At 39.9% G+C, this 15,921-nt stretch overlaps 1 protein-coding gene across 2 annotated transcripts in view; it reads left to right on the top strand.

Annotated features, from left to right (window-relative positions):
* ATRNL1 (attractin like 1) overlaps window positions 1-15,921 on the top strand; it is a 1,085,315-nt gene that overhangs the window by 513,871 nt on the left and 555,523 nt on the right. For both annotated transcript variants that reach the window (XM_075072516.1, XM_075072517.1), the window contains exons 22-24: window positions 356-450; window positions 3,789-3,867; window positions 5,862-6,019. In XM_075072516.1, coding sequence (XP_074928617.1) covers window positions 356-450; window positions 3,789-3,867; window positions 5,862-6,019 — 332 coding nt within the window. The remainder of the gene's footprint in view (window positions 1-355; window positions 451-3,788; window positions 3,868-5,861; window positions 6,020-15,921) is intronic.

Genomic DNA, 15,921 nt, shown 5'->3' with positions numbered 1-15,921 from the left:
TATTTTATAGGACCTTCTGAAAAAATGTACTGATTCAGGAGGCATGACTATCTTGGTAATAGTACAATTTATAATTCAGTGAAAAATAACTCTTGAATCTTTATGCTAATTCTTATTTCTCAAGTTAGATTATTTTGCTTAAGTTCATACTTTCTGACTGCACCGACAGATTGTTTGGTGACAAATACATAAACATTGAAATGCCAAATGACTTTCTGACCTTTACCAGTCTCCATGTATTTGAAGTAAAAGTAATAGTAAATGTTCAGATACTACAGTATGTTTAATATTTTTTAAAATATATGTGCACCAGAATCCTACTTGGCAGTTTTTTTACAATCTGTTTTGCCCACAGACAGCCTTTTGATTGACTACCAGTTTACCTTCAGCTTATTACAAGAAGATGATCGCCACTTCACTGCCATAAACTTTATAGCAAACCCTGAACAGGTGAGAAATGTAATTAATCAATCCTAATGTAATTTTCTTCCAACCGAGGATATCAACTTTTCCATTGTATTTGATTATGATTTTAGCTCTGCAAGCACCTGTCAGGTATTTAGGGATAATCCAAAACTTGTTAACGTCACTGGACTTTCTTTGACTTCTATGCAAGACTCATCTTTAAGCTTCTTTAACTTTCTGAAAAGTAGGTGTACTTGAGATAAATATCTCTAAATTCAGTCTCCATATTTTTGATATTGCAGCTTTCTAAAACATTCATATAACTTGTGAAATTATATTTCTGTCATTTTAGAGGAGCAATCTAAACAAGTAGGTTTGCATTGTTGTTCTCTGTTGTCTTCTTGGAACCTCACTGCAACACAGGCATAACACATGGTCTGATCAGCAACTCCAAAACATGGCAAATGTGTACCAGCGTTGGGCTATTTAGGGTATTGCTTTTAGCTACCTTTCTGGTTACAGGCTTACATTGTTGCAAAATACACAGTCTTGACTGACTAAGCCAGACTTTTCTTAGAAAAAGAGAGCTAGGAAGAGAAGAGATAAGGTGGGGAAGGAAAAGAGCACACACACAAAGGGTGTATGGGGAGGCAGAGGCGAGGCTGTGACAAAGCCTCTCATCCCAGGTGGTATTTGGGATGCTTCTGGAGCTGATTGAGGTAGTATTGGCATCAGGTGCCTCCCTCTGCCCTGATCTGATCACGACATTTCTCAGAATTAGGGTGAAGAAGATCAGGGGTTCCAGGAGGAGGGGAAGGAGAGTGGCAGCTATGGTAGGGAAGATTGCAGTAGCTAATTTTTTGTCACAAAATACCCATCCCTAGATATGCATAAAATTGAGTTATATTTTAATGTGTGTGTCCTTTTCACCTAAAACAGAGAATTTTCAGCAGAGGATAATTATGATGATGCAGCACATAGATAATACGATAAGAAGGTCTCGTGTTTAAGATGTCTCATCTCATTTGCCACTTAGGGCTCATCTACACTGCCCTGCAGTTCAGGGGTGTGAATAGAAGTGTGCACCCAGGTGCGTGCTGAGCTGTAATTTTCCCATGTAAATACTGTGGGTGTAAACTAAAAGGTTCCTACTTTGCATTAATGTCATCCTGCTTGAAGAGGACTACACTACGAACCTTTTATTTCGTGCCCACAACGTCCACACGGCAGAGTTACAGCACAGCTCTTTGGCGTGCACTGCTATTCACACCCCTGTAGCCAAAACTATTGAGCAGTGTAGACATAGCTTCTGTGTAATACTGAGGACATACGTATTTTACTACTGTTTTCCTACTTCTCAGGATTTTCAGTCTCACTTTATGATGATGGGAAAGTGGCACAAAAACAACCCTAAACAAATAAATAAATAAAACTTTGAAAAAGGCAGCAGAGACTGTTCAGAAATTTTCTGAGTCAAAACAAAATTTAAAAGTGAATGGCCCTAATGCCCTATGGGCATCAGTCTTGGCTAGAGGCTTGAGGCCCTGCCAGGCTGTGAGCCTGTAATCACAGTGAAGCTTGTATGTTTGAGTCTGATTTAAAAGAACTGGATATATACATTTTGGATGGTTGTATATTGGAAATGAAATGAAGTTTATGGTGGACCTGATATTCTGTGAATGTTTGGTGGTGTTAGTTTACTTTAAAGGGTGATTTCCTTGATTTGTAATGATTATGTTCCCAGGAAATTCTGAGCAGTCTTATCTCAAAGTTAGTTGTGCGTGTGAGTCAGAAAATATTTTCTAAAAGCAAAGGTAACTACAATATATATAGTCTACCAAAGACATTAATGATCTGGAGAATGACGTGGACTGCACCCTCAGCCGGTATGCAGATGACACTAAATTGGGAGGAATGGTAGATATGCCGGAAGGTGGGGATAGAATACAGAGGGACCTAGACAAATTAGAGGATTGGTCCAAAAGAAATCTATGAGGTTCAACAAGGACAAGTGCAGAGTCCTGCACTTAGGATGGAAGAATCCCATGAACTGCTACAGACTAGGGACTGAATGGCTAGGCATCAGTTCTGCAGAAAAGGATGTAGGGGTTACAGTGGATGAGAAACTGGATATGAGTCAACAGTGTGTTCTTGTTGCCAAGAAAGCTAACAGCATTTTGGGCTGTATAAGTAGGGGCACTGCCAGCAGATTGAGGGCTGTGATCATTCCCCTCTATTCGACATTGGTGAGGCCTCATCTGGAGTACTGTGTCCAGTTTCGGGAACCCACACTACAAGAAGGATGTGAAAAAATTGGAAAGAGTCAAGCTGGGATGTGAATAACAAAATAATTAGGGGTCTGGAGCAAATGACTTATAAGGAGAGGCTAAGGGAACTGGGATTATTCAGTCTGCAGAAGAGAAGAATGAGGAGGGATTTGATAGCTGCTTTCAACTACCTGAAAGGAGGTTCCAGAGAGGGTGGATCTAGACTGTTCTCAGTAGTACCAGATGACAGAACAAGGAGTAATGGTCTCAAGTTGCCGTGGGGGAGGTTTAGGTTGGATATTAGGAAAAGCTTTTCACTAGGAGGGTGGTGAAACACTGGAATGGTTTACCTAGGGAGGTGGTGGAATCTCCTTCCTTTGAGGTTTTTAAGGTCAGGCTTGACAAAGCCCTGGCTGGGATGATTTAGTTGGGGATGATCCTGCTTTGAGCAGGGGATTGGACTAAATGACCTCCTGAGGTCTCTTCCAACCCTGATATTCTATGATTCTATGACAGCGGTGGAAACCCACTAACTGGGATCATTTAAGTACACCTCTACCCCAATGTAACGCGACCTGATATAACACGAATTCAGATATAATGTGATAAAGCAGTGCTCCGGGGGGGCGGGGCTGCACACTCCAGTGGATCAAAGCAAGTTCGATATAACGCAGTTTCATCTATAACACAGTAAGATTTTTTGGCTCCTGAGGACAGCGTTATATCGAGGTAGAGGTGTATAGACTGGGTGAAATATGTTAGAATATCCTTTACTGAACAAATTTTTATTAGCAAGACAAGTAATTTTTATGAATATTTTTATTCATATATAGGCTGGGTTTTTTACTTTTCAAAAAATAGTGTTTCTTGATTTAGATTGTAATATAAAACAAGATCATTGGTGAAAGTTATATCTCAGAGTCATGTCCTGCCAATGGGAGTTTTGCTCTTGACTTCACTGGGCCCAATGTTTGCAGTGTACGGTAGATATGTGAAAAAGGCAGGGGGATTAAAACGTTTAATTAATTGTGTACAATAGAGGTACATTCAGTGCATTAGGCAGCATGTTTCTGTTATATTTTGTTAATTTTAATGTTATCTTTTCTTTATATCTAGTCAAACAAAAATTTGGATATATCAATTAATGCTTCAAACAACTTTAACCTCAATATTACATGGTCTATTGGTTCTACAGGTAAGGAAGCATTTTGGCATGATGTCTTTGCCCTGTACATCTCAAGAACTGTTCGTTTAAGCTATTTTAACATAATTGGCCTCTTTGTTGCTAATTTCAGTAATAAAATTTTATAAAATGTATTATTTTACTATTATCATTATGCTAGTATTAATAATATTACTTAAAATTCAGATAATAATTTGTAATCTGAACAAAGCTTCATTAACATGTTAACTTTCTCTTCTGTTCAATTAAATTTACTTTGGTAGCAAAAGCTTGTACTGTATTTAATTTTTTTAAATGGCAGTGTTATGAAATGCTGTGATTTTAATTAAGATAAATTATTTCCTAAACTGCTGGGGAGACTGAGATTTTAATTTCTTTGTTTCAGTGTTCAAGCTAAAAATTTAATTATTAACCTTAATATTGATATCAAACAATAAAATTCATCTGTGAATGCTGATAAAAGGAGCTGCTTATCTGGTTTTTTTCCCCAAACTTTGAACCCCATTATGCCTTTTGCTTTAATAAAGAGGAAGAAAAGCTTTATTTAGGAAGTTTCCATGAACTGGTTCTGTTGACTTTCTGAAAATATATCCAAGAAGAAGCACAATGCTTACAAGTTAAAATGTACATTTTTTAAAAACTAGGCCTTTAAAGATGGTTTAAGAACTTACATATTCTCGAGAATTTTTGCACTTAGTTGCATCTAACAGTATTTTATGGGAGGTCTTGAAAGCTTTGTTTTAACATATCTTTGCTAGAAAATTCAGTTTTTTTCCATGATCATCTTTTTTACTTCACTAAGTCAGCAATGCCCTGATCAAACAGAATTGGTGAGAAGCCTTATGGTTTACAATAAATGATATAGTTATCTGGTTTATTATTCAAGTTACTAAGAGCAGTTGAAACACTATGCAATATTTTAAAATGTAGACAAATTCACTTTCTACACTTTAGTAACCTATGAATTTTTATTGAAATAGGATGTAAATTACTAGGGGAAACCATATTAGCTGTGTAGTTAACCAGGATAAGCTTGCTATAAAACTCATATCAACGTATATCTTCCATCAATTTTATGAATCATTCATAATCTTTTGAAATTGGCATGGTAGTGTGTGTGCATTTTCTGTGTGTGTGTATATATGTTGTGATGGGGCAAGGCCAGATGGCTACAGTAAAGTACTGAGAAACAGGTGTGTTAGCCCCAGGCTAAACAAATCCCTAGTACCCTGGTAACCAAATGGCAGTTGCTCCAGGTTAATCAAGGCACCTGGAGCCAATTAAGATCTTTCTAGAAGGCAGTAGAGAATAGAGCTACAGTTAATTGGGACACATGAAAGCCATCAAGGCAGGGCTAATCAGGGAACAGGGTTTACAAAGGAGCTCACTCCAGTTAGTCATGGAGGAGCCATAGGAAGCGCTTGTGGGAGAACTGGAGCAAGAGGCGCAAGCGAGCTGAGAGCAGAGAGCGACGTGTACTGCTGTGAGAGATGTGAGGAGTGAGAGCGATATTCAACCATCCAGGAGGAGGTCTGTGGTGGGATAAAGAAGGTGTTTGGAGGAGGCCCATGGGAAGTAGCGCCAGGGAGTTGCTATGCTGTCATGCAGCTGTTTACAGGAGGCACTATAGGACCAGCTGCCGATCCACAGGGCCCTGCGGCTGGACCCCGGAGTAGAGGCGGGCCGGTTCCCCCCAAACCTCCCAACTCCTGATCAGACACAGGAGGAGCTGACCCAGACTGTGGGTTCCACAAGAGGGGAAGATCACTGAGGTGAACAAATCCGCCAATAAGTGCAGGACCCGCCAAGGTAGAGGAGGAACTTTATCACAGTGTGTATCATATACTTGTATGTTTAATGTATAATATATAATAAACAGAAAAAAATCATAAAAGAATGTTAAGCGTGCAATGTCAAGTACTCTGAAGTAAAGTTAATTTGCAGTTGCGTGAGCAAACTTACTTTGGCCCCTTTTATGATAATTTAATATTTATTTATATTTTTAGCAGGAACAATATCTGGAGAAGAGATTCCTGTTGTTTCCAAGACTAATATCAAGGAATTTACAGATAGCTTTTCTTATGAAAAATTCAACTTTCGGAGTAACCCAAACATCACCTTCTATGTGTATGTCAGCAATTTTTCGTGGCCAATCAAAATACAGGTTAGTTGTAAATATTAAGCCATTTAATATGCTCCTGGTGATGGTGAGAAGTTTGGTTTTGTTACTTAAATGAATATTTCCACTGCTACTGAGACTGCAGAAATTATTCTTATGTAGATAATATATACTCTTAGAGTATGATTTGTTGTATATATTTAGTCTTTCTGCAAACTGGAGTACCTCCAATGACTAATTACTTACTCCTGTTTGTTTATGTTCCATTAATTATGACATTTGTATTGAGGGCTACTTTGTTTACAAATGTTTGTTCAAAATGAATGAGATTTTTAATCCTCAATTGTACCCTCAAGGTAAAAATTAGTGCATAACAATAACACTCTATATGTTCTGATTAGGTTTTTGTAAACCATTAGCTTTCTTATTAATTGAATTTTAATTGGTTAAAGGTTTAATGTCTGAGCGGTACTACAGTGTGACAGCTTGTATACAGCGTTGTGGTAGATGTGCCGGTCTCAGGATATTAATGAGACAAGGTGGGTGAGGTAGTATCTTTTAGTGAATAAATTTCTGTTGGTGAGAGAGACATAACGTTTGGTAAAGGTGTATTCATTTAGAATTCATTTTCTCTTTTAGGACTTAAGCCAGTGAGATGTTTAATACCCTGAATTTATAGAGATATCAGTGGGAATTGATGGAACTCAGTATCTCTCACGATTCAGTCCTCTAACATGTGGGATTCTTCCGTAGTTGTTATACTGTTTTGTGGTTTTTTGCTAGAAATTTCAGGGATCTTTCTAGCTTTCATTAGTATAGCTGCATTTGGGATTACTGAGCCTCTGTCCATCCCACAGAGGACCATTTCAGAAGATATCTGGATGAAAGGCTTACAGCCTCAATTTCATTAAACAATTATTTTTAGAACAAATTGTTAAAATCACATATGGCTTTCCAAGTCCCTTGTTTTTTACTGAATCCATCACAACAGGCCCAAATGTCCTGCTAGCAGTACTGCCACAAATCAGCCAAGTACATGGCACCTATCACTACAAGTATCCCATAACCATTTCCAAGTCGAGATAATTGGATATACAAATTAGGGTTATCCAGTGCAACAGCTGTTTCACCTATCCATAATAATCATCTAATGAGTAGACCCTGATTACCTGGACTGAGCCTAGATTCAGGACGATGGGCTAAAACAGTTATCTTCAAACCATAAAGGAACCTGACGCAGAAACATCACCATTTAGCTTGTATATTCTCTAACACTGGGTGAGCCTAAAATTAGTCAGGCATTCTCTCCTATCCACCAGACTTATTGTGTGAAGATGGGACTGCCTCTTCTGCCAGAAATCCCTCATAGTTGGCACTCTTAAATAATTTAACCTATGTATGAGTCAACCAGTCATTTCTTCTCTCATAATGCAAGAGCTGAGGATACCTGAATCACCCTTCTAAGACAAACATTATTAAGAAGACATAATCCTATAATGTTCATCTATTACCATGCCAGCTTGGCGTGAACTCTGCCTGAAGATCTACATTGTCACAAGGGATGCAGTATTCCACAATCTTGAGGAAGAAGAAACCAAAAGACAAAATCAAATACCTGATCATCTCACTCATGTTCTGCTCTAAAACTTCGGCATACTGATGTAAGAGAGAATGAAAACCACCAACTTCTGGAATTGCTGATGTGGTCATATCATTTGACTTATAAATGAATGTGGGGTTTTGCCTAGTGAGTGAGACCCTATTTTTAAGTACCACTGCAGATTGATAGAATGTTAGTATTCTCCTCTCCCCATGCATTAACAACCAAGAAGCTGGGCAAACAACCATAGTTTGGAATGCTCTCGGAGTAAATAAGTCCCCCTCAAACTCTCTCTTCTCTGAGTGCTTGTCCATATATTTTCCATTCTTGGAGTGCATGTGCCCCATGTACTCAAGCTTTTTTTTTTTTTTTTTTTGGACAGCAGTGCTTGTTGATGCTGCACTTGTGCCCTAGGTGTCAGAGTCTGTGTCTCTTGCTCGCTGTGTGACTAATACTTTGTACTATAAATAGTTATGATGTTTACGGTTGGTGAGTCATAGTTATTAGTTTTTTATGGCCTTTATTATAAAAAAAACAAAAAACAATAATTTCTTAATTTCTCTACTGTGACTTTCCCTGTAACATGTCCAGCCTTTACGGCAGAGCCGAAGTCTCCTGGGTTTAAAATCTGCCCATTGTGATGTTGTGATGCTGCTTAATGTTGGTAATGCAAGGTACCTATTCCTATTGAGAGGAAGGAACATTATTCTGCCAAGAGGCAGAGACTTAGGTCGCCCTCTCCAGGTCTAGCAAGAAAAGGCAGAGATCCCCTCATCTTGCCTCTCTTATAGAGGGCTTAAGGCCTAAAATGGGCCTGTCTGGCATCTTCTCAGGCACTGGTCACTGTGCCTCTGAATTAGCTCAGTCAAGCTTCAGGTGTCACCCAGTACTGATCCCTCAATACCAAGCCTCTTGACACTGGCAACTTCAGTACCCACCACCGGCTTGTATCTACCTGCACACAGCACTGCCATTCTTGTTTGTGAAAACTTTTACAGTTACAAGTAACCATAGTGTCCTGGGGCTGGCTAAATCACCTCTACTTTCATCTGTGGCAAAGATACCATCCTCCCTAGTAGCCGTTGCCCCAGTACAGTGCTGAGCACCTTAGCAGGGCAAGTCACACTGTAAACTGAAATTTATGTGGGACTCCAATTACGACTGCTCTGCTTCTGGAACTAGAATGTGCTTTGGAGTATTGACTACATGATGTAGCTAATTGATTGACTACACTCACAGTTTGTTCAAGAGACCAAATAACCAAACATAGCCAAATTTATTCTCTAAAAACAAAGCAGTACGCTACAAAAAGGAGACTTACGTACCCACCTTCTGGGAAGTAAATTCTCGCAGTGTGTTCACCTTTTATGGAAGGAGTGCTCAAAGATATGCATTTCAGCTACTAGTATTTCTGGTATGATTTTACAAGTGACAAAACTCTTTACACATCACTTAAAGTTTAATTCACTTGTTTGTGCCAACTTTGTCCTTGTTATCTCCCTATATTTTTCCATATCTTGTTTTGAATACTACATTCCAAGTGTTGATGTGCCATGAAAGTACTCCCTAACTACACTCAGTGCAAAGTATTTATGAGTGTTTGCTTTAACAAGTTTCCTATTTTCTAATGTCATAGCTGACTTCAGCATTACAAAGTGTGAAACTGCAGAAAAACCTGAGAGTCTCTGGATTAAGTTTAAAAGTGTAAGCAACAAGTGTGATGTCATGATGTGAATCTGCTATAGACCACCAGACCAGGGGGATGAGGTGGATCAGGCTTTCTTCAGGCAACTAACAGAAGTTGCTAGATCACAGGCCCTGGTTCTCACAGGGGACTTCAATCACCCCGATATCTGCTGGGAGAGCAATACAGCAGTGCACAGACAATCCAGAAAGTTTCTGGAAAGCATAGGGGACAATTTCCTGGTACAACTACTGGAGGAACCAACTAGGAGCAGAGGTCTTCTTGACCTGCTGCTCACAAACAGGGAAGAATTAGTAGGGGAAGCAAAAGTTGATGAGAACTTGGGAGGCAGTGAACATGAGATGGTCAAGTTCAGGATCCTGACACAAGGAAGAAAGGAGAGCAGCAGAATATGGACCCCAGACTTCAGAAAAGCAGACTTTGACTCCCTCAGGGAACTGATGGACAGGAGCCACGGGAAAATAACATGAGGGGGAAAGGAGTCCAGGAGAGCTGACTTTATTTTAAAGAATCCTTATTGAGGCTGCAGGAACAAACCATCCCGATATGTAGAAAGAATAGTAAATATGGCAAGCGACCAGCTTGGCTTAACAGTGAAATCCTTGCTGATCTTAAACACAAAAAAGAAGCTTACAAGAACTAGAACCTTGAACAAATGACCAGGCAGGAGTATAAAGATATTGCTCATGCATGCAGGAGTGAAATCAGGAAGGCCAAATCACACTTGGTGTTGCAGCTAGCAAGGGATATCAAGAGTAACAAGAAGGGTTTCTTCAGATATGTTAGCAACAAGAAGAAAGTTAAGGAAAGTGTGGGCCCCTTACTGAATGGGGGAGGCAACCTAGTAACAGAGGATGTGGACAGTGGACGAGAAGCTGGATGTGAGTCAACAGCGTTCCCTTTTTGCCAAGAAGGCTAATGGCATTTTGGGCTGTATAAGTAGCAGCATTGCCAGCAGATTGAGGGACGTGATCATTCCCCTTTATTTGGCATTGGTGAGGCCTCATCTGGAGTACTGTGATCCAGTTTCGGAACCCCACTACAAGAAGGGATGTGAAAAAATTGGAAAGAGTCAAGGGAGAGGCACAAAAAGATAATTATGGGGTCTGGAGCACATGACTTAATGAGAGTGGCGAGGGAAACTGGGATTATTCAGTCTCTCAGAGAGAAGAAATGAGGAAGGATTTGATAGCTGCTTTCAATACCTGAAAGAGGTTCCAAAGAGGATGGATCTAGCCTGTTTCTCAGTGGTACCAGTGACAACAAGGAGTAATGGTCTTCAAGTTGCCGTGGGGGAGGTTTAGGTTTGGATTTAGGAAAAGCTTTTCATAGGGAGGGTGGTGAAACACTGAAGGTTTACCTAGGGAGGTGGGGAATCCTCTTCCTTTAGATGTTTTTTAAGGTTCAGGCTTGACAAAACCCTGGGCTGGAAATGATTTAGTTTTGAGGATTGGATCTTTACTTTTTGAGCAGGGGTTGGGCTAGATGGACCTCCTGATGGTCTCTTCCAACCTGATAATTCTGTAGTTCTAAGTGTTTGTGGATGCTTTGACATATGATGAACCAGGAATTGTGGGGGAAGCATATTATACATTCAGGCTAACATAACTTCGGATTATAGATAGATAATTTTTGTTGTATTAGTACTGTGACATAACACCTATTAAAGTGATAGTAGAACTACCTTACAAGAGTCAAGAGTTAGGTCCAGAAAGGATCACCGATTCACTAGTCGAAGTCCGGAATATTACAGACCACTACGACCCCTCCCAGTTCGCTTGTATTGAGTCTCCCCTGATCCACGAGGACTAGTACACATGTCTCAAACATCCAAGATGCCGATTTTCATTTAGGCATCTAGCCATTTCATAGGGAAATACCTGAGAGTCTCCAGTGAGGAATTTCCTTTCCCAAGAGAGAGCTCACCCATTTGGGAATAGCACAAGGCCTTCACCAAATACGTGGCAGGGGTGGCATGTCACTTCAGGTATGTGAAACCTTGATCTATTTTCTCAACAACTGGCTCATTTGAGGGAAATCTTCACAACATGTGACTGACTCCATGCATCAGATATTTCTGCTTTTCGCATCCCGGGGACTGAGTGTCAGTGAAGAGAAGACATTGTTAGTACCTACCCAGAGGATAGAATTCATAAAAACAGTAGTAGATTCCACAACTGTAAAAGGCTTATCTGCCTCGAGACATATACAACATCATTGTAGATCTTGTCAGTTGGCTACAAGTTCATCCCCAAACATCAGTAAGATCCTGACTCAGATTTCTAAGGCACATAGCTTCCTGCTTATTCATAACACAGCATGCCAGACTTCACCTTTTTTTGCATACAAGAGTGGTTGAAATCTGTATATCTTCCCCCAGAGACATCATAGAATCATAGAAATGTAGGGTTGGAAAGGATCTTGAGAGTCCAAGGCTTACATCTTCTATATCTTCAGATATCTGCCCAGTTCAGACATTACAAGCATGCGGTTTCCCCCAAGATTACTATCATAATTAAGCTAGTGGAATGATCCTCTAAAAGTATGCAAGCGGATATCCTTCCCTCCACCATTGCGATCTAAGATGCTGATGAGATATGTCTCCACTGTAGGGTAGGAAGCTCATCTAGGCCATCTCCAGATATAAGGACTCTGGCCTCCTCAAGAGGCTAGCGTATACATAAATGTTCTGGAATTGAGAGCTATTCAGCTGGTTTGCACAGCATTCCTTCCAATACTGGGAGAGCTAACTATTGAGATCATAACAGACAGCAACAAAGCGATGTTTTATATCAGCAGTCAGGGAGGAGCAAGATCTAGTCCTCGCTGTGCCTTCAGTTAGGAGGCACAAGGACACCTTGCACACAAGAATAACCCCAGTGACCACTGCTGGCCAAAAGAATCAAAACTTGAGTGCATGGAGTGCGTAGGCTCCAAGAATGGACTATATCTTGATACAAATCTCAAAGAATTGCAGTTACTGTATGGTAAGTAACCATTTCATCAATTTTTCAGAGAAGTAAATGCAGGATAACTCACCAAGCATCCAAAAGAAATCACAGGTGAGCATTGCATGTCTCAGTAAATCAGTAAAAATGCTCATAGATAACTAACTAACTCTCACTGCTTTGAAAAAGGCTGGTAGAAACTATAGCTGCTCTGATACCTTATTAGAGTGACTTTCCAGGCTTTGGACGGCACTTCTGCAGTTTTTATGGAAATGTGCATTTGTGGATCCAACAAAACATTCCTCCAATATCAACCAGACTGCTGGCCACCTAAGATCAAATCTGAAAGAAAAAAAAAGTTGGAAAATCAAAATTTCATTTCTCTGAAATAACCAATCTCTCCATCAGTCTACAAGCTGTAAGTCACTTACACATCTGTAGGAACTGTGGGTTTACCAGTCGCTCCAAAGGCCCTATTCTGATTTTCATAGTGATGCTCCAGTGAACCTCTGGAAAAACATGTCATCGCATCCTTTGTCTTCTAAGTCACTATATAATATTGCTGACTGAGCACCACCCTGGTTACTGAACCCAGCTGAAAGAAAAATACCCAACCTGGAGCAGCTTCCTGACATGCAAAGTTCAGGGATCTTACCAGGAACTGCAAGTGACTCAACTTTTTGATTTCAGAGTATCCTAAACTAAAGCCATAAGCTTTAGGGGGAAGGATAGCTCAGTGGTTTGAGCATTAGTCTGTTAAACCCAGGGTTGTGAGTTCAGTCCTTGAAGGGGCCACTTAGGGATCTGGGGCAAAAATCAGTACTTGGTCCTGCTAGTGAAGGCAGGGGACTAGACTTGATAACCTTTCAAGGTCTTTTCCAGTTCTAGGAGATAGGTATATCTCCAATTATTAAAAAAAAGAAAAAAAAAAAAAGCTTTGTGATCCTTTTTGGTGGATGTTCTGGCTTCTGAATCCAGTTCAACACAGAGATATAAATCTTCTGAGGTTTTTTTTTCTCAGCCTGACGGACTGCTAACTTGATGGTTATTTGCTGGAAAGATGTTGATAGGCACCAAGCACAGTTAGTGTCTGAAATCACCTTTCTGTCCCTTTCATATGTCCTTAACCCACACAAACAAAGTCTTTAAGTAGTGAGTTACTGAGTCCAGCCTTTCCTTCTCTAATATGTGCATTCAAGAAATAAACTTCCTAAAAGCAGCATATAGGATTATACTGCAAATGAGCATGTCCTTGCCAAACAAAATTAATCATTGAAATTAACCCCATCTAGTCAAAATCACCTAGATGGTAATGGTCAAAGGTGAAACTCAGACTTCGTTATGCTTCGTTATTAATACTTGCACTCATGTGGCTGCCCAGTGCTCACAGAGCAACCAAAGGAGGCATACCTTCCGGAATATAAATTGGGATCAATGAAGTCATTAATTAATTGCCCAATGGGGTATGGTTAATCAAGTTGAATCTCCTTGCTGTTTTTATAGGTAATGCAATGTCACCTTTAAATGCCACATCCAGTTCCATGAATTGGGATCATTGTGCATGGCTATTGCTGGCTTGTAGTACAGACCACTGGTGAAAAATAGGTATTCTGGAAGATCCTGACAGCCCAGACTACTCTCTGATAATATAAAGCATTGACCTGTGTGACTAAAAGACATAAGACACAAGAGTGTCTAGTTTGGAGTTCAAAAAACAATTTGATTCTTATAGTTTACATTTGCCAATCTTTTTTTATTTATTTGTCTTTGTCAGTCGTCATCATCATCATCATCAAATTCCATTGTCTGAGCATGGAATATGTATCATTAACTTCTATTTATGGCCAACATTTGTCCTCTGATATACATGTGGGATTCCTATTGACTGTTATGGGAGTTCTGTGCATTTACCACAAGTCAATTTTTTTCCAGGATAAAGATTTAAATAAAGATCTAAAGTGACAATGAAAACCACAATAAGTTATTTGTACAACTTTTACGGCAGATTATTTAAAACGTAAAAGAAAGATCTGTAATAAAGTTCATCATGTATTGATCCTAAGTCTTTCTGCATGACTGAGCACGTAATGTAAAAACAAGTTTTCTAGCATTAATGATATAGAGAAATGATTTAAAAAAAAATTCATATTCTCTGGGAATCTTCTTGTAGCTACTAATTTGTTGGCATCTTCTCTTTCTTACCCTGAGGTTCCCACATGAAATTTTTAGGACATACACTAGAGGAATCAGAACTATCAGAGGTGCCATCCAGCAAATGGTTTGTGAGAATCAGGTGATTCTTTTTGTAACATCTTAAGCAACTTACTTTCTGATGTCAGTCTGGATGATGTGGAAAGAACACAAAATCCTCTCTCTGGTAATGGAATTTGAAGGTTGCAACTTTTATTGAAATGCGATAACTTTGACTCCATTGCTAAATTGTAGCCAATGGTCAATGTAACAAGTAATCATAAAGTCTGAGGGCACCCGTCATGTGTCTACAACCCTAAGGAGATGAAATCTGAAGCTACAATTCCAAAACCACATTAGTTTTATAGAGGAATATCTATCTCCTTGTGGGAGGCTGTAGACCTTTGCAAGACAGTAAGGCTTTCCTCCATTCCCTACATTATTACCTCCAATTACCCTTAGCACATCTGTTCCACAATCTTCATATGTTTTATGGGAAGGAGAACCTTGGCAACCAAAGTTATCTGCAAGGGTTTTCCACCAGAGGAGATGTCAACAGATGGCTTGATCATTCACTGCCTGCAACGTAACAAAAACATATGTAACCCAGAACAAATGTTCATAAAACAGTGGCCCAGTTGTCCATTCAGTGTCCATTCCTTCTTTATTCTTAAGGGCAGGCAGTAACTTTGCTGCCTCCTGATTAGTTGCTCTCAGGGATCTATCTACTCTGTCAGAATTACCTGCACTTCTTCAAATCCATTGTGGAAGCAGTTAGGGACACTAGCTGGACCTGTGCCTCAAGAGCTAGAGTTCCCTCCATCAGGGACCCATAATGAATGCCAGTGTTGTGGTGGTAGCCCCAATTCCAAAGGATTATATGCTGCCATGTATATCATAATGACAACATGGGGCAAGTTGCATGGTCTCCATCCTGTGACCCCATACTAAATCTGATCATCATTTGAGGATAAAAACACCAATTATCCAGTGGCCAATGTTTAGCTGGAAGGGTCTCAGACTGAGTCTAGGAATAGTCCATTCAGATACAAGTACTCAGGGAAAAGCCAGAATAAAGGCGTCACTGAACAACAGACCTTCCTACCAGCTATCAAGCACACTCCCTAAAGTAAATGAAAAGGTACCAAGTGTATAGTCTGTATGTGGCGGGCACATTATAATTACACTTTATAATGAAGGTGTGATCTGAGGTCGTGATTGTTAGATCTCCCTTTTCTGTGTGGAAATTCTTCCTAAAGGAACTGTATATAATTTTGAAATAATGCTTAGTTATTAATTATTTTGTCAGAAAAACAGCCCTCTCAGTTATATTTCCACAACAATAATTCTTCTTCGAGTGATTGCTCATATCCATTCCAGTTAGGTGTGTGCGCGCCGCGTGCACGTTCGTCGGAGAAACTTTTACCCTAGCAACACTCGGTGGGTCGGCAGGGCGCCCCCTGGAGTGGCGCCGCTATGGTGCCGGATATATACCCCTGCCGAC

Source organism: Chelonoidis abingdonii, chromosome 15, assembly GCF_003597395.2.
Source record: "Chelonoidis abingdonii isolate Lonesome George chromosome 15, CheloAbing_2.0, whole genome shotgun sequence".
Taxonomy (NCBI): domain Eukaryota; kingdom Metazoa; phylum Chordata; order Testudines; family Testudinidae; genus Chelonoidis; species Chelonoidis abingdonii.
Note: the sequence above shows the minus strand (reverse complement) of the source record. Positions and strands in the feature narration are given on the sequence as shown.